General features: G+C 34.9%; 4 protein-coding genes and 2 pseudogenes across 4 annotated transcripts in view; 4 read left to right on the forward strand and 2 right to left on the reverse strand.

Annotated features, from left to right (window-relative positions):
* Nucleotides 1-8,424, forward strand: part of LOC125830945 (glutaredoxin) — a 25,642-nt gene extending 17,218 nt beyond the window's left edge. The window contains exons 2-4 of the mRNA XM_049510136.1: nt 6,940-7,028; nt 8,030-8,128; nt 8,220-8,424. Coding sequence (XP_049366093.1) covers nt 6,940-7,028; nt 8,030-8,128; nt 8,220-8,305 — 274 coding nt within the window. The 3' untranslated portion in view covers nt 8,306-8,424. The remainder of the gene's footprint in view (nt 1-6,939; nt 7,029-8,029; nt 8,129-8,219) is intronic.
* Nucleotides 2,332-3,493, forward strand: LOC125830940 (F-box protein At2g17690-like; annotated as a pseudogene).
* LOC125831689 (anthranilate phosphoribosyltransferase, chloroplastic-like) lies at nt 3,750-5,082 on the reverse strand (annotated as a pseudogene).
* Nucleotides 8,425-9,076: 652 nt separating the features above from the next.
* LOC125830939 (probable F-box protein At1g65740) lies at nt 9,077-10,306 on the forward strand. The gene has a single exon (XM_049510127.1). It carries the CDS (start codon nt 9,104-9,106, stop codon nt 10,304-10,306), a length of 1,203 nt encoding a protein of 400 aa, XP_049366084.1. The 5' UTR covers nt 9,077-9,103.
* A 4,165-nt stretch (nt 10,307-14,471) lies between these two features.
* On the forward strand, nt 14,472-15,635 carry LOC125830942 (F-box protein At2g17690-like). Its single transcript, XM_049510129.1, has one exon. It carries the CDS (start codon nt 14,511-14,513, stop codon nt 15,633-15,635), a length of 1,125 nt encoding a protein of 374 aa, XP_049366086.1. The 5' UTR covers nt 14,472-14,510.
* Nucleotides 15,636-18,115: 2,480 nt separating this feature from the next.
* LOC125830943 (uncharacterized) lies at nt 18,116-19,290 on the reverse strand. Its single transcript, XM_049510130.1, has 3 exons — nt 18,465-19,290; nt 18,291-18,341; nt 18,116-18,209 (listed from the first exon to the last, which is right to left on the reverse strand). Exons 1-3 carry the CDS (start codon nt 19,288-19,290, stop codon nt 18,157-18,159), a joined length of 930 nt encoding a protein of 309 aa, XP_049366087.1. The 3' UTR covers nt 18,116-18,156.
* Between the last annotated feature and the right edge of the window lie 2,258 nt (nt 19,291-21,548).

Below are 21,548 nucleotides of genomic sequence, written 5' to 3' on the forward strand. Positions count from 1 at the left end.
TGAAATTTGAAGCCCGCATTTACAAAGAAGCACATCTCTTTTATTTCGCAAAAAGTTTAAAAAGATTTGGAGCCCTTGTGAATTTAAAAGAAGCACTTCTTTAATTTCATAAAAAGTTTAAAAAGATTAGATCATTGAAGAAATTTTGATAATGCCAAAACGATTATGGGAAAGAAGTTGAGGATGATCTTAAAAAGATTAGATCGACAAGAAATTTTGATAATAAAAAATAATGAATATGTGAAAGTTGGGATAAATGGGATAGGGTCGGGCTGAACCTAAATAGGACAATGTCTTAAACGGGCAAGAAAAAACCTTAGCAGAAATAGACTTAACCTGCCCCGTCTCGCCCCGTTGTCATCCCTAATGTGCTGCAAAATTCGTTGAACACTAAAAAACATTCTCACATAACACATCTATCATAACATTAAATAATTTAATTTTAATCAGATTGAGAATAGCTTTAAAATTAGATTTTTGAGTTGGAGTAAGAAGAAATGGATAGATAAGAGAGGAAAAAATACTAGTGATTAGCAGGGGCAGATTTAAGAAAGATTATGTGGTGGGACGTGATACTGCTTCCTCGATTTTTTTTACAATATATATATATATATATATATATATATATATATGGTTAAAAGGAAAAAACAGATAAAAAAGATATATACTACAAGGTGACACTTCTTAAGTAAAAGTTGTATGTAGCTCCCTCCACGGTCCCACGAAGATCTCTACGTACTTGTCCAGGATAAGTGAGATCTTCGGCCTGCGTGCCTGGAAGGTCACAGAGAATTGACCTATTCATAGAGTGATCCTATGATCGATATAGGATAACGGCTCACGCTTTTTTAATGATCCTTTTTATGGTTTATGCGGCAATGATAGGTGGATTTGGTAATTGGTCTGTTCCAATTCTGATAGGTCGTTGGGGGTTCCTTTTCCTCAACCAATTCGATTGTGTTAGCCTTGGTCTAACATTTTAGTTGGTAAGTCTTTGAATTTTTCTAAAATTAAGTTGCAGGCTCAAATTTGCACAACCTGATACCGCTGACGAAAAATTTTGTGTACGGTAATTAGGTTCCTAACGTCAACTAGGCACTAATGAATTAGTTGCAAATTCTTTTTTAACCAGAAACGAATAATAACAGTGTGTAATCTCAAAATTTATTTTTCAAGTATTATGCGGCGTTGTTAATATTGGGCATTTAGTTATCTCATTATTTTCTACTTTGATTATCTAATTGAAAAAGGGAAAAAAGCTCTTGTTCTAAGAATTGGTGATATTTTCTCAACGTTTCTTTTTTTATCAAATTCAATAGCAGTAACAACTCCAAAATTGCGAATGGAATTATTGAAGATATATCAATGAAATTGTCAAAATATATGCTCTTTTGGCTTGTAATAAGATTAGGAATGAACAAGCATGAAAATCGAGTAGTTTTCTTGTAGTGAGGCATTGATGAGTAAAATGCAAAAAGACTTGCGTTAATTCACATATATAAAATTCTTTCTCTATAAATGAAGTTCAGTTGTGTTTTGATATTTTAAAAAGACATAATACATCAATGTACTCTTTTAATTTGATTTCATTTCATATTTATGTCCTCTAATTTTAGGTGTATACAAATAAATATTTAAACTTGTATAAATTTGAACAAATAAATACACGCGTTCTCAAGTAAACACTTAAACTTTATATAAATTTAAACAAACAGATACACGCGTCCTATGTGACATCCTACACAACCAATTTTTATTTTTACGTGATATCCTATGTGTATTATGTCACGAGTAACATTTGTTATATCTTTGGAGATGATGATCTGAACTTGTATACGAGTAATAACTTAAAATTTGTGAAAAGAAATGAGTAAAAAATAGTATAGTTAATCTCACAATAATGATGTCAAAGAAAATAGAGTTTAGTGTACGTTAAAATATTATAATTGGTTGAATGGTAAAACAAAAACATTCTTCTATACCTTTCTAGAATCAAATCCTATTCTAACAAAGCAGATAATTTATCTTTCCGTCTAGACTCAAAGTCGTTCTTGTTCATTCCCATGGAGCATTAATCATCCATGTTTATAATATTTGTGAAGTTTATCCTCAAACTTGTCTTTTCTTTTTGAGATTGAAAGATTCATTATGTCTACGAAATTTTCTTTTATTACAACGTTATTTATATATAAAAAAAGATAAATTTTAAAAATAAGATAGTTTTTTTTTATTTAGCTATAATAAAATCTTTTAAATAGTATAAAACAAGAAACATTCTTCTTCTTACCTTCTTATCTATTTATGAAATTTTCCCTTCTAACTAGCTAGGTTTTCTTCCTTTAGCTTGATTACTTGAAATAGTTTCCGGCAATGGCACAAAATATGCCTGATTGGTCTGAACTTCAACCTGAGTTGCTTGCTCTCATAGCTAGGCGTTTGAATCTGATTGAAGATTACTCCATTTTCCGTACTGTCTGCAAATCCTGGCACTCTGCAGCTACTAAGAACAATTTTAACAGTGACCTGCCTAGAGTTCCATGGCTGATGTTGGCTGAGGAGGATGGCAGTTCCTCCTGCCGAAAATTCTTCAGCCTCTATAATGGCATGATTCTGAAGAAGAGGATCCCGAAAGCTAGCAGAAAACTATGTATGGAGTCTCTGGGTTGGCTTATTACAGTCGGAGAAGATGAGGGTGAAGTTAGTCTATTACATCCCTTTTCCGGTGTTCAGATCGAATTGCCCCATCAAAATTCTACCGCAGATTACAGTGGACGCCGGACCGGCAACCAATGTACCTTTTTTAAGAAAGCAGTTCTGTCAGCTAGTCCTTCTCATACATCCGACTACATTCTCATGGTCATTGATGGAGGTTATATCAAGTTTTGGAAACGAGGAGATTTGAGATGGAACAAGATTATCTTGGATCTAGGCACTCGCTCACCACGTTTTGCACGTGGTCGTGATTTGGTATATTTTAATGGCTACTTTTATTCAGTAGATTGTTTGGGCCGCATCATAGTTTATGATGTTGCTGGCCCTCAATACCCTAGAAGTCTATTGGTTGCTCAGATACCATTCGGTCACAGAGGTTTTGTAGGGGAATTGTACATCCTAGAATCACTAGAATCATTATTTGTAGTTTCGCGCAAGGGAGTCCATCTAAGGTACTTCAGAGATGGAACAACAGATTTTCGTGTTTTCCAGGTTGATTTAGCTTCTGGCAAAGGGACAGAAACCAGGGAATTAGGGACAGAGCATTTTTTGTGGGTTATAATGCTTCTATTTCAGTCCAAGCTTCTCAATTTCCAGGAATCAAGCCAAATCATATTTATTTACAGATCATTATTTGGGATCATACCAAACCTTTGAAGAAGGAGGAGGCTTGGACATGGGGGTGTTCAACTTAGCAGATGGAAGTATCCAGCCGCATTACAACGGTGTTTCCCTGAGTCGTATTAGTCCTCCAACTTGGGTCACACCAACTCTATATTGAGTCAGACACCCTCCTTTATTTACTCTATTTATTATGCTGTATGTTCTTGTTTGACCATGATTGTGACTATGTTTTAAACAATTACGACCTCCATATGAGTGATATAGCTTCTCAGAAAAAAGTAGGAAAAAAAACATGGTCAAGTAGTTGAAAGTGAATTATTGATGTAACCATTGTTCATTTTAAAAATTCAAGTTGATTGAAGTGTCTTCTATTCTCGCTTTGATTTCGAATATTTAACCACTATACGCGTTTCTCAATCTTGATCTTCCACAAATTTGGAACCTGTAATGTTCAATGTGGTACTTTCCATCAACTTCCAAGCAGAAAGTGGACCAACACGAAGAGCTGATTCCTCCACCCTCTACAAAACAGAGAACAAATACAGTAAACTTATCTAGTTTTTATTCAAATAAACACCGAGGAAGAATCCTTACGTTGGACACATGTATCCACAGATCAAGTGTCCTCAGAGCTTGCCAGAAAACAGTGTGTCACGAGCTAATGACACTCCTTCGGTCAGATTTTTAACATGTCCACTGACCAGTAAAGCTGCTGTTGCATTTAGTGTCTGCTAATAGTTTAACATAGTGTGTGAGAAGTTGGGAAAGAAAGTCGTTAAGCATTGAAACGAGCTCAATAGTTGCTTCATAAGATGTGTATGCACCAATTAGAGTAACACGGTAAGGAGATTTAGGTATAGCAGGATAAGACTTACAAATGCATCAGCAATCAACCCTTTTTCTCCTGAGAGCACACATCTAAGCATCTCGGCGTTGTATTATGGACCTCCACCTCTCAGGCTTTCAAGAGTGCAGCGAGGGATGCCAAAGTCCACTAGAGAGAGACAATCTTGAAAAACTACTGAAAAAATGTTAACTGGTTCTGATATTGACAAGTTACTTACATGGATCGAAAGAGAATTTCTCAATTTTATCTGGAGTAACGTGACATCAAGGACTAATCCAGGACCTGTAGAATTACCTCATTATTATGAACAGATTGTGACTTAACAGATTTACTTTCTTTTTAGTAAGTTACACTTAAAAGGATTTACTATAATTGCAACAGGGAACAATACCAAGAGGACTCATCTCATCTAGACCTTCCGAATGAACAACAACCAGTGCTCTTTTCATGAAAAACCTTTCGACTGCTTTAGCCATTTTTGTCGACCTAAAGAAAGGACGTGTTGATTACAAAATAGATCTACATAACACTTGGCACAACCACTGGAACAAGTCGAACAACTATGAACTAGAAGTCCAAAACAGAGAAGATGAGAAGAATTAGCACCTCAATATTCAGAATGATGTGTACAAGATTCTTATAACCACATACTCGGAGCTTTATCGTGACAGTGTAATTGGAAGTTGAAAATTTACCAGGTTTCCTTTGTAAACTCCAACTACAGCAAAAGGCACTCTTGCTGGATTTAACATGGGTCCAAGGATGTTGAATACAGTCTTTACTTCCAGCTTTTTCCTAATAGGTCTAACAATCTTCATTGCCGGATGGTAGATTGGAGCCATCATGAAATCTATTCCAGCCTGAGCTACACACTCTTTTACTCCTGAACCCAGTAACATTGACAAATAACCAGCATCATCAAATTAGAAAATCAAAGATAATGAGTAATTCTACTGATCCATAGGCTATAGGACAGTTTTTAGTTAATTCTTGACTAGTAAGAAAGCACGATGATCTTAGGCTGCCTATAATTTCTTTTAAAGGTTATATTTTTATCAATTTGAGGAATTTCGTATACAAGCAGTTGTTCACAACAAATTTTCGTAGGCGCTGATTGAAGAAGCACAAAGCTCTATCGATCAGTATGGAGATGTGGGAACTACTACTGATTCTTTCTGGTGTTTTTTCTTTTCTATCATCCTCATGCTTTCTCTTTCTTGTCTTTTTTCCAATTGATTCAATATTAGTATATGTTGTATAATTTGGGTTCTACCGAAATTTTACTTCGAAAATATGTCTATAAAATATCTAATTTAGTGAAGAGAGGCGACAACCGACAACTAATTGGATTGTATGAAAGATGTACCAATGTTATTAGTCGGTTACCACTCCGAAGAAATTAAAACTTCAAAAATCTACACAATTTGGCATGTCAATCTCACCACTTAATTAAGTTAATAAGAACATATCACGTTAAGTTTTACATTTTGCATAAGTTAATGCATTGGAACTAGTGAACAATGTATACGTATTGCTTATAGAATAAAAAGGCCTAAATTGAGACAAAGGTGGAAATTGCAATAAGAATAAGCAGGTTATATTTAGTTGCAAAATCTTAAATTATACAGTAACTTGAAGAATCAAGTTTTCTCTATATGTGTACATACATAACAATTACTAACATACAATCAATTTCTTCATTCTTCATACAAAACTTGAGATGATGCAACATTGATATAAGTTGCACTTATATGTTCTTTCTGGTAAACACATTTGAACTACGTCTCTGTCTTCTTTGGATCAATCAAACACTAGAAAGCGACTTTTTCCCTACAGTCCAAGTGTGGCGGAGAGCTTCCAGATGGCAATACATTCAACAAGTCCTACATATTATCAGAGCAGGATTCATGTTAACAAACTAAATCAGTTTTTCAAATATTTAACATTTGTTAGTGCATACCATACCTGTTAGTGCATCCATTAACGACCAAGTTCTTCTGTGCGAAGCTGAGTGGACTGCACAAAATGTTCAATTTTGTTAAACATGTGTGATGCAGAACTTGGAGTAATATTTTGACTCTCGAGAAGCAAAAAATTCAACATAGATTAAGAGGAAGGGAAATGTGTATGATCAATCACCTGAATCACAATTGGAAGTAGAATTCCATGATCCACACATACACAAACTGCTAAAATCATTAACATCATAGCCACAAGATCCTCCTGTTGCCTCACAAGCTTTACAAAATGAGTCATCTCCTTCAACTGAATACTTCACTCTTATCCCATAAGACCATCCATGAGGTCCATCCACTCTCAATGGAGCTAAACTATAAGCACTACTATACCCTTGACAACTAAGTTTAGTCAAATTAATAGCCTTAATAGCTTCAAACGAAACTGCACAACAATCAGGTGGACCTGATCCATACACTACCCCCACTTTTTTTGGCCCAATAATATCCCAGCCCGTAAATTCCTGGTGCCACCATTGGGAATAGAAACATGATGGACCGGGGTGATAGATGTCAAGTTTTGTTAAAGAATATTGTTGTAACATTTTCTTCTCTCTGTAATCTGTCATGATAGTTGTTCCAAGTATTGTAATATCAGAATAAGTCTTCATTGTATAAGGTTGCAAGTCATTTCTTTAACCTTCACAAAACATGTAATTGTTTTGAATGAGCTCCCTGTCTCTCATTTATGACATGATGTTTATGCTTATTAACGCCATATGCTTGCTTTTCTTCATGCAGTAAAACATACTGCGGATATTGCACGAGGGTGAAGCAACTTCTTTCCCAGCTTGGTGCTACTTTTAAAGTTATTGAACTTGACCAGGAAAGTGAGTGACTCCCCATTTCAATTGCTTCCAAGTGCTTTATATAACCCTTATTCCACCTCCTTGCTGCAAAAAATGTGTTTTCTTACCCTAGATGTAGTTTTATTGTCATGAAGCAAAAAAATATCCTCTTTTGCTTTGGTCATCTATTTTTTTGTATAGAAAGATTGACATTCAGCAACGAAAAAAAACCTTGAAAATTTCTATTAGGTGATTAGTTTCAATAGTCCAAGGAAGACTAATACATTTTATAGAATGTGCATGCTGATTCCTTATAGTAGGTATTTTTGGGATTATGAAGCAAGGTTCGAATTTCAACAGAGGCAAAAAAGTACTCCCACCATTTCAACTAATGTGTCTTACCTTCTTATTTATTGATCTATTTCAAAAAGATGTCTCTTTCCTTTATTTAGTAAATTTTCAATTTCAACATTCTCATTTACACCCCTAATTACAGTCCCTTATAAGGATGACAGAGAACAATAGATGTCTAACACCACAAAATTCAAAAGATAATTTTGGTGTGCGCTGTAAACAGTTTTAGTAGAAATAACAAAATTCAGAACTCTTCTTGACATTGTTAATAGTTTGTGCACAATGCCATTTGCCTGAACCTACCTAAATCATGGTGGACAAACCTAAGACCTAGGTTGGTGAGGGGCATCAGATCTTGATTGAGTAGGAATTATGCATCTGAATAGTTGTGGTGAGGTGTGAGCAAGCTGACCAGACCTCACAATTATACAAAAAAATGAATTTGGTTCTGGAAGTACATAGAAGCACTAGAACTAGTTTGATCGAGAGATCTGTGTTGCTATAACATGTTTGGTTGCTCATGTCTTCTAATAGATATATCTCGAACTTTGTGGCTTTGTTTTATCTTTGCTCAAAGAGTTCCTGACCCCCCTACAGTTGCTCAAAAAGGCTGTGCTTAATTAGTTCCTCCCATCCTTGTTTCTTGGAGCATATATTATAGCTATGAGAGTTCTCTTTGTGATCTGAAGGTGACGGAGATGAGGTACAACAAGCATTACTAGAATGGACTAGGCAGAGGACTGTGCCTAACGTGTTTATTGGGGGAGAACATGTTGGTGGCTGCGACAGTAAGAATCATCAACTTATCCTCTTTATCTTTCATATATTTTCCTTAAAACTTGCCTGCAGCAGCTGTGGCATTTGTTTCTTGTCGTGTAGGCGTATTAGAGAAGCATCAACAGGGAAAGCTACTTCCCATGCTGAAGGATGCCGCTGCTATTCCCAACAATCCTGCCAAAGTCTAGAAAACAGTAGTTGTTAAGCTGACAATAAAAATGAAGTTGAGAGTGCTGTAACTTAACTGCCTCCTCTCCTCTAGTTTGGGTTGTTTAATAAGACGTTGGATTTCAAGTTCCTTTTTCTGTTCTTCCCTTGCCTCAGTCTCCTAAACATTTCCTTTTAGTACCTATTTTCCATTTTTAACTTGCCATCTGTTCCGTTGGGAAATATATATTGTAGATTCGCGTGTTTCCGGCAAGAGTAAATTTGTCACTTGTGTCTATTTCTTCCTTTACTAATTCACAATGGAGAAGATGATCTGAACTTGCATTTAAACATGAAAGAACTTGTAATTTGTGATAAGAAATGAGTAAAAATTACTAGTATAGTTAATCTAACAATAATGATTTTGTCAAAGATAAGAGAGGTTAGTGTATGTTGAATATTATATCTTCTATGCCTTTTTAGAATCGAATCATATTCCAACAAAGCACATGATTTTATCTTTGGGCTTAGACTCAAGTTACTCTTCTTTCACCTGGAGCATTAATTCTCCATGTTTTTAGTATTGGTATTATTTGTCTACAATAAATTGATATATTCTAGAAAACAAAGACAATTTTTTTAATTTACTCATAATAATTTTTTGACTGTACAAAACAAGGAACAATCTTTTTCTCATCTTCTCTAATAGAGTGGTGTATCTATTAAAAAATTAAAATTAAGCCCAAAGATAAGGTATCATTTTGGACCATTACATTTCAGATAGATCTCCGATTCGAGAATCAAGGGTTTTCTTCCATAGCTTGAGATAGATTTAGGCAATGGCACGAAGGATGCCTGATTGGTCGGAACTTCAAGATGATTTGCTTGCTTTCATAGCTAGGCGTTTGAATCTGATTGAAGATTACTCAAGTTTCCGAACTGTCTGCAAATCCTGGCACTCTGCAGCTACTAAGAACAATTTTAGCAGTGACCTACCTAGAGTTCCATGGCTGATGTTAGCTGAAGAGGAAGACAACACAGATGGAAGTTCCTGTCGAAAGTTCTTCAGCCTCTATAATGGCATGATTTTGAAGAAGAAGATCCCAAAAGCTAGCAGACAAAAATGTATGGAGTCTATGGGTTGGCTTATCACAATCGGAGAAGATGAGGGTGAAGTTAGTCTATTACATCCTTTCTCCGGTGTTCGGATCGAATTGCCCCATCAAAATACCACCGAAGATTATAGAAGACGCCAGACGGGCAACCTATGTACTTTTTTTAATAGAGCAGTTTTGTCAGCTAGTCCTTCACATACATCCGATTACATCCTCATGGTCATTGATGGAGGCAAAGGTTATATCAGTTTTTGGAAACCAGGAGATTTGAGATGGAACAGGATTATCTTGGACCAAAGCATTCACCCTGCTGCAAGTGGTCTTGATGTGGTATATTTTAATGGCTACTTTTATGGCGTAGATCGATTGGGCCGCATCATAGTTTGTGATGTTTCTGGCTCTCAATCCAGTAGAAGTCATATGGTAGCTAAGATACCATTTGATCTTCTTGAAGTTGCAGAACAATTGTACATCCTAGAATCACTAGGATCATTATTTGTAGTTTTGCGCAATGGAGTCCATCTAAGGTACTTCCGAGATGATTGCGACAGGATTCCACTTACCTTCATACGTTTTGAAGATGAAGATGGAGAGGAAGACCTAACATATGGAACAACAGATTTTCGTGTTTTCCAGGTTGATTTAGCTTCTGGCAAAGTGACAGAAACCAGGGAATTAGGGGACAGAGCTTTTTTTGTGGGTTATAATGCTTCTCTTTCAGTCCAAGCTTCTAAATTTCCAGGAATCAAGCCCAATCATATTTATTTTACAGATCATTATTTTGGATCATACCTAGCCTATGAAGAAGGAGGAGGGTTTGACATGGGGGTGTTCAACTTAGCAGAAGGAAGTATCCAGCCGCATTACAAGGGTGTTTCCCTGAGTCGTATTAGTCCTCCAACTTGGGTCACACCAACTCTATATTGAGTTAGACACCTTCCTTTATTTACTCTATTTATTATGCTGCTGTATGTTCTTGTTTTACCATGATAGTGAGTAGTGACTATTTTTAAACAATTACAGCCTCCAGATGAGTGATATATCATGTATGTTCTCAGATAATTTGATTACAGATACTCCCATTAGTTGTTATACTTCCTTGCTTCCAATTATGTTGTGTTGGAATGCGAGCACTAAGCAAATAAATTAATTATAATTAATAGTCACTGCCTTATCGCCAAAGAAAACAATTAACAAGAATTTAAGCAAAGAAACTGTGAAAATAAGGTATTATAGCCTATTACAATGTGCAAATAGGGAAAAATCATGATTTCAAAGGGGTTTAAATATCATGATTTTGCTGCAACAGCTGCTTCTTTCTCTAATCTGTCACGATAGTTCCAAATATTGTAATATCAGAATAGTCTTCATTGTATAAGGTTGCAAACTGTTTCTTTTAAACCTTCATTGACCATGTTAATTTACTTTTTATCTACCGCGCAAAGCGGTTAGATTCACTAGTTTTGATTTGTATAATGAGGTCGAAAGTGCCCAAAACATGTGTTTTACAAATATGAATTGAAATGTACAATGTTAAACGGTTAGAAGATTTAACGCTCTCAAATATTTTTGGCGTTGCAATTACCAATGCAATAGATCAGCTTTTAAGTTTCCAATTTTTCATTCTAACTTCTTGAGTTTGGTATATAACTTTGTCTAATATTTTAGAACTTCAAATTAATTTTGTCTAATATTTTATAACTACAAATTAAATTAATCAAATTTTCATATTAGTAATTAATATTTTTCATAACAAGATCTAAGGTAGCAAGTATATCACAAACACATAATTAGCATCTTATTAACTTGTAATAACTCTTTTGGATATAAATAAGTATTACTACTAGTAAATGTTCATCATGAAATTACATATTTTACATTTTATAATAATAATAATATCATGGCTATAAAGTATAATTAAGAAAATAAGAAACTCAAAACTAACTTTTTTTCATACTTGAATTTTTGTTTTATAACTTCATAGATAAAATATAATTTAAAAAATAAAAATACAATGATATGAGAATTTACTGTATCATTAGATCCATTGACAATCAAAATACATTGTTACATGCTCCGCATTGGTAACTTTTGAATTATCATTTTATATCTTTCCAAATAAGTACAATTAAGAAAATGAGAAAGAGTATGATAGTTAAGAAATTCAAAAACAAAATGAGACTAACTTACTGGTGTACCATAACATATGTCAGATACATCTAAAAATGTTATTGCATATTTTACCTTGGTTATGGTGTGCTACAAGGATAACACTTGGGGTGGGATTAGGCAGAGCATATTAAATTGGGGCAAGTGAATTGGCATAACATATCCAGATTCTATTATTATTAATAGGGATAACACTTATGCTACTTTGAGTATATATGGGTTGTGCCCTGGTGGATGAAGACCCAGATTCTGTTACTATTTTTTCATTGGACAACATTCCACATGAGCCAAAGTAGGATATTGTCCATTGTGAACATTTTGGGTATATTAAAATACATGGATTTTCTTTATACAAGCAACACTATCAAAATAAGCAAAAAAATAATAATACTGTATATACAAGTTAAAATAATTTAAAAAATATATATATTAAAATTTTAAATATGATTTGCAAAATTCTTATATTTTGCATTGATCATATAATCACGAAGAGACTAGGATATTCCGATTACATGTAGTGCATAATAAATAGAGAGAAAACTATGATATTTTTGCTAGGTACACAGTTGTAGATGAAATCCTTCCAAACATTGAAATTTGAAGCCCGCATTTACAGAAGAAGCACATCTTTTATTTCGCAAAAAGTTTAAAAAGATTTGGAGCCCTTGTGAATTTAAAAAGAAGCACTTCTTTAATTTCATAAAAAGTTTAAAAAGATTAGATCATTGAAGAAATTTTGATAATGCCAAAACGATTATGGGAAAGAAGTTGAGGATGATCTTAAAAAGATTAGATCGACAAGAAATTTTGATAATAAAAATAATGAATATGTGAAAGTTGGGATAAATGGGATAGGGTCGGGCTGAACCTAAATAGGACAATGTCTTAAACGGGCAAGAAAAAACCTTAGCAGAAATAGACTTAACCTGCCCCGTCTCGCCCCGTTGTCATCCCTAATGTGCTGCAAAATTCGTTGAACACTAAAAAACATTCTCACATAACACATCTATCATAACATTAAATAATTTAATTTTAATCAGATTGAGAATAGCTTTAAAATTAGATTTTTGAGTTGGAGTAAGAAGAAATGGATAGATAAGAGGAAAAAATACTAGTGATTAGCAGGGGCAGATTTAAGAAAGATTATGTGGTGGGACGTGATACTGCTTCCTCGATTTTTTTTACAATATATATATATATATATATATATATATATATATGGTTAAAAGGAAAAAACAGATAAAAAAGATATATACTACAAGGTGACACTTCTTAAGTAAAAGTTGTATGTAGCTCCCTCCACGGTCCCACGAAGATCTCTACGTACTTGTCCAGGATAAGTGAGATCTTCGGCCTGCGTGCCTGGAAGGTCACAGAGAATTGACCTATTCATAGAGTGATCCTATGATCGATATAGGATAACGGCTCACGCTTTTTTAATGATCCTTTTTATGGTTATGCCGGCAATGATAGGTGGATTTGGTAATTGGTCTGTTCCAATTCTGATAGGTCGTTGGGGGTTCCTTTTCCTCAACCAATTCGATTGTGTTAGCCTTGGTCTAACATTTTCAGTTGGTAAGTCTTTGAATTTCTAAAATTAAGGTTGCAGGCTCAAATTTGCACAACCTGATACCGCTGACGAAAAAATTTTGTGTACGGTAATTAGGTTCCTAACGTCAACTAGGCACTAATGAATTAGTTGCAAATTCTTTTTTAACCAGAAACGAATAATAACAGTGTGTAATCTCAAAATTTATTTTTCAAGTATTATGCGGCGTTGTTAATATTGGGCATTTAGTTATCTCATTATTTTTCTACTTTGATTATCTAATTGAAAAAGGGAAAAAAGCTCTTGTTCTAAGAATTGGTGATATTTTCTCAACGTTTCTTTTTTTATCAAATTCAATAGCAGTAACAACTCCAAAATTGCGAATGGAATTATTGAAGATATATCAATGAAATTGTCAAAATATATGCTCTTTTGGCTTGTAATAAGATTAGGAATGAACAAGCATGAAAATCGAGTAGTTTTCTTGTAGTGAGGCATTGATGAGTAAAATGCAAAAAGACTTGCGTTAATTCACATATATAAAATTCTTTCTCTATAAATGAAGTTCAGTTGTGTTTTGATATTTTAAAAAGACATAATACATCAATGTACTCTTTTAATTTGATTTCATTTCATATTTATGTCCTCTAATTTTAGGTGTATACAAATAAATATTTAAACTTGTATAAATTTGAACAAATAAATACACGCGTTCTCAAGTAAACACTTAAACTTTATATAAATTTAAACAAACAGATACACGCGTCCTATGTGACATCCTACACAACAATTTTTATTTTACGTGATATCCTATGTGTATTATGTCACGAGTAACATTTGTTATATCTTTGGAGATGATGATCTGAACTTGTATACGAGTAATAACTTAAAATTTGTGAAAAGAAATGAGTAAAAAATAGTATAGTTAATCTCACAATAATGATGTCAAAGAAAATAGAGTTTAGTGTACGTTAAATATATTATAATTGGTTGAATGGTAAAACAAAACATTCTTCTATACCTTTCTAGAATCAAATCCTATTCTAACAAAGCAGATAATTTTATCTTTCCGTCTAGACTCAAAGTCGTTCTTGTTCATTCCCATGGAGCATTAATCATCCATGTTTATAATATTTGTGAAGTTTATCCTCAAACTTGTCTTTTCTTTTTGAGATTGAAAGATTCATTATGTCTACGAAATTTTCTTTTATTACAACGTTATTTATATATAAAAAAAAGATATAATTTTAAAAATAAGATAGTTTTTTTTTTATTTAGCTATAATAAAATCTTTTAAATAGTATAAAACAAGAAACATTCTTCTTCTTACCTTCTTATCTATTTATGAAATTTTCCCTTCTAACTAGCTAGGTTTTCTTCCTTTAGCTTGATTACTTGAAATAGTTTCCGGCAATGGCACAAAATATGCCTGATTGGTCTGAACTTCAACCTGAGTTGCTTGCTCTCATAGCTAGGCGTTTGAATCTGATTGAAGATTACTCCATTTTCCGTACTGTCTGCAAATCCTGGCACTCTGCAGCTACTAAGAACAATTTTAACAGTGACCTGCCTAGAGTTCCATGGCTGATGTTGGCTGAGGAGGATGGCAGTTCCTCCTGCCGAAAATTCTTCAGCCTCTATAATGGCATGATTCTGAAGAAGAGGATCCCGAAAGCTAGCAGAAAACTATGTATGGAGTCTCTGGGTTGGCTTATTACAGTCGGAGAAGATGAGGGTGAAGTTAGTCTATTACATCCCTTTTCCGGTGTTCAGATCGAATTGCCCCATCAAAATTCTACCGCAGATTACAGTGGACGCCGGACCGGCAACCAATGTACCTTTTTTAAGAAAGCAGTTCTGTCAGCTAGTCCTTCTCATACATCCGACTACATTCTCATGGTCATTGATGGAGGTTATATCAAGTTTTGGAAACGAGGAGATTTGAGATGGAACAAGATTATCTTGGATCTAGGCACTCGCTCACCACGTTTTGCACGTGGTCGTGATTTGGTATATTTTAATGGCTACTTTTATTCAGTAGATTGTTTGGGCCGCATCATAGTTTATGATGTTGCTGGCCCTCAATACCCTAGAAGTCTATTGGTTGCTCAGATACCATTCGGTCACAGAGGTTTTGTAGGGGAATTGTACATCCTAGAATCACTAGAATCATTATTTGTAGTTTCGCGCAAGGGAGTCCATCTAAGGTACTTCAGAGATGGAACAACAGATTTTCGTGTTTTCCAGGTTGATTTAGCTTCTGGCAAAGGGACAGAAACCAGGGAATTAGGGGACAGAGCATTTTTTGTGGGTTATAATGCTTCTATTTCAGTCCAAGCTTCTCAATTTCCAGGAATCAAGCCAAATCATATTTATTTTACAGATCATTATTTGGGATCATACCAAACCTTTGAAGAAGGAGGAGGCTTGGACATGGGGGTGTTCAACTTAGCAGATGGAAGTATCCAGCCGCATTACAACGGTGTTTCCCTGAGTCGTATTAGTCCTCCAACTTGGGTCACACCAACTCTATATTGAGTCAGACACCCTCCTTTATTTACTCTATTTATTATGCTGTATGTTCTTGTTTGACCATGATTGTGACTATGTTTTAAACAATTACGACCTCCATATGAGTGATATAGCTTCTCAGAAAAAAGTAGGAAAAAAAAACATGGTCAAGTAGTTGAAAGTGAATTATTGATGTAACCATTGTTCATTTTAAAAATTCAAGTTGATTGAAGTGTCTTCTATTCTCGCTTTGATTTCGAATATTTAACCACTATACGCGTTTCTCAATCTTGATCTTCCACAAATTTGGAACCTGTAATGTTCAATGTGGTACTTTCCATCAACTTCCAAGCAGAAAGTGGACCAACACGAAGAGCTGATTCCTCCACCCTCTACAAAACAGAGAACAAATACAGTAAACTTATCTAGTTTTTATTCAAATAAACACCGAGGAAGAATCCTTACGTTGGACACATGTATCCACAGATCAAGTGTCCTCAGAGCTTGCCAGAAAACAGTGTGTCACGAGCTAATGACACTCCTTCGGTCAGATTTTTAACATGTCCACTGACCAGTAAAGCTGCTGTTGCATTTAGTGTCTGCTAATAGTTTAACATAGTGTGTGAGAAGTTGGGAAAGAAAGTCGTTAAGCATTGAAACGAGCTCAATAGTTGCTTCATAAGATGTGTATGCACCAATTAGAGTAACACGGTAAGGAGATTTAGGTATAGCAGGATAAGACTTACAAATGCATCAGCAATCAACCCTTTTTCTCCTGAGAGCACACATCTAAGCATCTCGGCGTTGTATTATGGACCTCCACCTCTCAGGCTTTCAAGAGTGCAGCGAGGGATGCCAAAGTCCACTAGAGAGAGACAATCTTGAAAAACTACTGAAAAATGTTAACTGGTTCTGATATTGACAAGTTACTTACATGGATCGAAAGAGAATTTCTCAATTTTATCTGGAGTAACGTGACATCAAGGACTAATCCAGGACCTGTAGAATTACCTCATTATTATGAACAGATTGTGACTTAACAGATTTACTTTCTTTTTAGTAAGTTACACTTAAAAGGATTTACTATAATTGCAACAGGGAACAATACCAAGAGGACTCATCTCATCTAGACCTTCCGAATGAACAACAACCAGTGCTCTTTTCATGAAAAACCTTTCGACTGCTTTAGCCATTTTTGTCGACCTAAAGAAAGGACGTGTTGATTACAAAATAGATCTACATAACACTTGGCACAACCACTGGAACAAGTCGAACAACTATGAACTAGAAGTCAAAACAGAGAAGATGAGAAGAATTAGCACCTCAATATTCAGAATGATGTGTACAAGATTCTTATAACCACATACTCGGAGCTTTATCGTGACAGTGTAATTGGAAGTTGAAAATTTACCAGGTTTCCTTTGTAAACTCCAACTACAGCAAAAGGCACTCTTGCTGGATTTAACATGGGTCCAAGGATGTTGAATACAGTCTTTACTTCCAGCTTTTTCCTAATAGGTCTAACAATCTTCATTGCCGGATGGTAGATTGGAGCCATCATGAAATCTATTCCAGCCTGAGCTACACACTCTTTTACCTCCTGAACCCAGTAACATTGACAAATAACCAGCATCATCAAATTAGAAAATCAAAGATAATGAGTAATTCTACTGATCCATAGGCTATAGGACAGTTTTTAGTTAATTCTTGACTAGTAAGAAAGCACGATGATCTTAGGCTGCCTATAATTTCTTTTAAAGGTTATATTTTTATCAATTTGAGGAATTTCGTATACAAGCAGTTGTTCACAACAAATTTTCGTAGGCGCTGATTGAAGAAGCACAAAGCTCTATCGATCAGTATGGAGATGTGGGAACTACTACTGATTCTTTCTGGTGTTTTTTCTTTTCTATCATCCTCATGCTTTCTCTTTCTTGTCTTTTTTCCAATTGATTCAATATTAGTATATGTTGTATAATTTGGGTTCTACCGAAATTTTACTTCGAAAATATGTCTATAAAATATCTAATTTAGTGAAGAGAGGCGACAACCGACAACTAATTGGATTGTATGAAAGATGTACCAATGTTATTAGTCGGTTACCACTCCGAAAGAAATTAAAACTTCAAAAATCTACACAATTTGGCATGTCAATCTCACCACTTAATTAAGTTAATAAGAACATATCACGTTAAGTTTTACATTTTGCATAAGTTAATGCATTGGAACTAGTGAACAATGTATACGTATTGCTTATAGAATAAAAAGGCCTAAATTGAGACAAAGGTGGAAATTGCAATAAGAATAAGCAGGTTTATATTTAGTTGCAAAATCTTAAATTATACAGTAACTTGAAGAATCAAGTTTTCTCTATATGTGTACATACATAACAATTACTAACATACAATCAATTTCTTCATTCTTCATACAAAACTTGAGATGATGCAACATTGATATAAGTTGCACTTATATGTTCTTCTGGTAAACACATTTGAACTACGTCTCTGTCTTCTTTGGATCAATCAAACACTAGAAAGCGACTTTTTCCCTACAGTCCAAGTGTGGCGGAGAGCTTCCAGATGGCAATACATTCAACAAGTCCTACATATTATCAGAGCAGGATTCATGTTAACAAACTAAATCAGTTTTCAAATATTTAACATTTGTTAGTGCATACCATACCTGTTAGTGCATCCATTAACGACCAAGTTCTTCTGTGCGAAGCTGAGTGGACTGCACAAAATGTTCAATTTTGTTAAACATGTGTGATGCAGAACTTGGAGTAATATTTTGACTCTCGAGAAGCAAAAAATTCAACATAGATTAAGAGGAAGGGAAATGTGTATGATCAATCACCTGAATCACAATTGGAAGTAGAATTCCATGATCCACACATACACAAACTGCTAAAATCATTAACATCATAGCCACAAGATCCTCCTGTTGCCTCACAAGCTTTACAAAATGAGTCATCTCCTTCAACTGAATACTTCACTCTTATCCCATAAGACCATCCATGAGGTCCATCCACTCTCAATGGAGCTAAACTATAAGCACTACTATACCCTTGACAACTAAGTTTAGTCAAATTAATAGCCTTAATAGCTTCAAACGAAACTGCACAACAATCAGGTGGACCTGATCCATACACTACCCCCACTTTTTTTGGCCCAATAATATCCCAGCCCGGACACCCATAATACTCCTCACAGCCCATCCCGGAAACATTCCGGCACGGCAAATGCTTCCCCGGAAACCCTTGGAACAGCGGCGATTCCGCCGTACAACCTAGCAGCATAAACACATTATCCGCCGTAGGGTTTAAATACGGCTCTCGCCACCGCTCAACGACGAAGCCGTTGCCGCGATGGCCGAATACTATCGACGAGCAAGTTGACATGTGAGGATCGTCTAAGGTTAGGGATTCGTAAGCGTAATCAATGTCCAATACGCGATAGGATCCAGAGCTAATGTGAAGCATTAAAACATCGTTGATGCAAAAAAGGAGATCTCTGTAACCGGAATGGCCGCAGCCGGATTGAATTGCGAAAGGGTAATCTACTGTTAAGTTTCCACAGTATGATCTGCATTTATGTGCATTGCCATGGCTGTAAACTCCATGGAGTACTGATAGAGTTTGAAATGTAGTAATGAAGAAAAAAACTGTGAGTATATGTGCCATGGCAGAGAGGAAGAAGAAATGGAAGAAGTATAATGGCTCTCAAAGGAGAAAAACAGAGTAGTGTTTTGAATGATACAAAAATATATTTTTTAACTTAGAAAAAAGAAAAAGTTGATAAAGTTGATAGATACTTTGCTTGGTATGCTAAGAAAATGGTGATACTTCATTAACAGAGCTAAGTTAGACTGCATGATTTATGGGGTGGGACCTGTGGCGGAGCTATGGGTGTAAGGGGTTCATTTGGATTCTTAAGTTAAGAAATATTTTATATAAGAGTATATATATTAGATGTTATTTTAATATATCTTAGTGAAAATCACGACTTACGTCAAACTTTATTCACATGGTGAGTTGAATATGTTAAAGGGGATTTCTACTATTTGGTGAGGCCATTCTGGTTTCTTTAAGAAGATTTGGGTAACTTTTTAGCTTTTCTGTTTTCTTTAACTTGCTTTTAGGCACTGCAGACTGGTAGAAATTTTGAGGGACATGATGTTGTTTTTGAGTGTTGGATTGCTTTATGGTGAAGTTTAATTTAGAATAAGGATCATAGTGATGGTGATTGACCCCAAGCTAGCTTTTGTGCATGTTGGGCCATTATAATTTATTTATGTATGAAACATCAAGTAGTGCTGTTTTTCCTTTTTAAATTTAAACCATTATATCTTTGTTTAAGATAATTTTATGGATTTGGAACCCTGCGGAAAATCTTAAACAAGTTCGGTGTGACGAGCTCGACTAAGAAGTTATAATTGGTAGGGAGAATGTTTGCCTTGTGGGATACCATCTGCTACACCAACTCAGTCACTCTTACGGGTTATACTATTATTAAGTATAATGTATTGTGTGTCAGCCGGCCATTTGAGTTAGAAAAGGATTGTACTCGCTATGACATTCTCGTCCGGCTACATACAATGACCTTATAAACTATTACTATTAGGACACAAAATCTTTGGCCATAACGAATTTAAAAATCATTTTTTAATCAAATTTGTGTGATTTCTGTCTAAATGCATGTATAAAAAGGAAGATGCAGTTGGGAGATATGCATATACAGTGAGCACTTAGAAAGAGGAAAATTAACTAAGGGAAATAAATAACAATGGCATCATCCAAGGCTATAATCAACACAATTCTTGCTCTTAGGATTTTTACTCTCTTGTTCTGTGCTGCTTCCCTTGCGTTAATAATTCTTACTATGCTCCGTGGCAGCATCAAATCCGAATTCTGCGGTATCAAGAGCTATAGGTATGTGCTTGGTGCCGCAGCTGGTGGAATTTTGTACTCATTGATTCAGCTGCCTTTCGCAATGTATCATGCAGTAAAAGAGAAGAGATTGATTAGAGGCAAATTTCTCCCAATGTTCGACTTCTACGGAGATAAGTTATTCCCTCAAAATTTGCTAAATTATTAATGTGGTTTTAATAATTTTGACAAATGAAGTGGTGAATGAAATGAATTATAATTGGCATATTGCAGGTAATAGCATTTTTGTTGGCAAGTGGTGTTGGTTTGGGATTTGGAGTGAGCTTTGAATTCAAGGATGTAAAAAAAGGAGAAACCATAGAGAGGGTCTATATTACAAGTGGTCTGCTTCTGGCTGGATTTATAACTATGGCTATACTTACCATTCTTACTTCCATGAACCGCAAAGCAAGAGGCTTCTAGTTAGCTAGTGACTTTTTCCTCCCTTAACAAAAGATATTGATTTCGAGTTGTGGGTATGGAAAAACCTTCGGTAGGGGGGAGTGCTTCCCTTTAATGAGTCATATGCAGTGTATATTCAAATTAATCGGGCTCCAATGTGGATACTGAACACCGAATGAAAAATTAATTGTTTTTAATGGAAATGTTCTTTAGTGATTCAAAAGTTCATATAAATCACTAATTCCTTCAACGTAACTATCATATACATAAGCGTATTTTACGTAAATTCACTCGTCTAACTAATTACCTAAATCACTTGTCTAGTTAAGAAGGGAACTATACAATAATACAAACACTCGACTATTCTTCCCATGACAATGAATCCATATAAGAGAGAGAAATTTAACCAACTAGTACTAGAACTATAATCACAATCCTTAACATAAAAATATACAAATAAAACAAGGAAAAATTACAAAAATCACACATTTTAGTTTACTTATTACCATTATTCCCTATAAGTTTTACAAATCTCCAAAATTCCTCATTTTCGCGCATCAGATTAATGTATCAGCGCTTATATTATTGTATCTCGCACATCAGATTAATGT

This window comes from Solanum verrucosum, unplaced genomic scaffold (genome assembly GCF_900185275.1).
Source record: "Solanum verrucosum unplaced genomic scaffold, falcon-dt-bn FXZP01000049.1, whole genome shotgun sequence".
Taxonomy (NCBI): Eukaryota; Viridiplantae; Streptophyta; class Magnoliopsida; order Solanales; family Solanaceae; genus Solanum; species Solanum verrucosum.

Bases quoted from the DNA above. Each gene is read 5' to 3' on its own strand.
- LOC125830939 (XM_049510127.1), top strand. From the start codon at position 9,104: ATGGCACGAAGGATGCCTGATTGGTCGGAACTTCAAGATGATTTGCTT.
- LOC125830942 (XM_049510129.1), top strand. From the start codon at position 14,511: ATGGCACAAAATATGCCTGATTGGTCTGAACTTCAACCTGAGTTGCTT.
- LOC125830943 (XM_049510130.1), bottom strand. From the start codon at position 19,290: ATGGCACATATACTCACAGTTTTTTTCTTCATTACTACATTTCAAACT. The intron at 18,342-18,464 runs GTGATTGATCAT...CATTTTGTGCAG, and splicing joins TACTTCCAATTGTGATTCAG to TCCACTCAGCTTCGCACAGA. The intron at 18,210-18,290 runs GTATGGTATGCA...GATAATATGTAG, and splicing joins GTTAATGGATGCACTAACAG to GACTTGTTGAATGTATTGCC.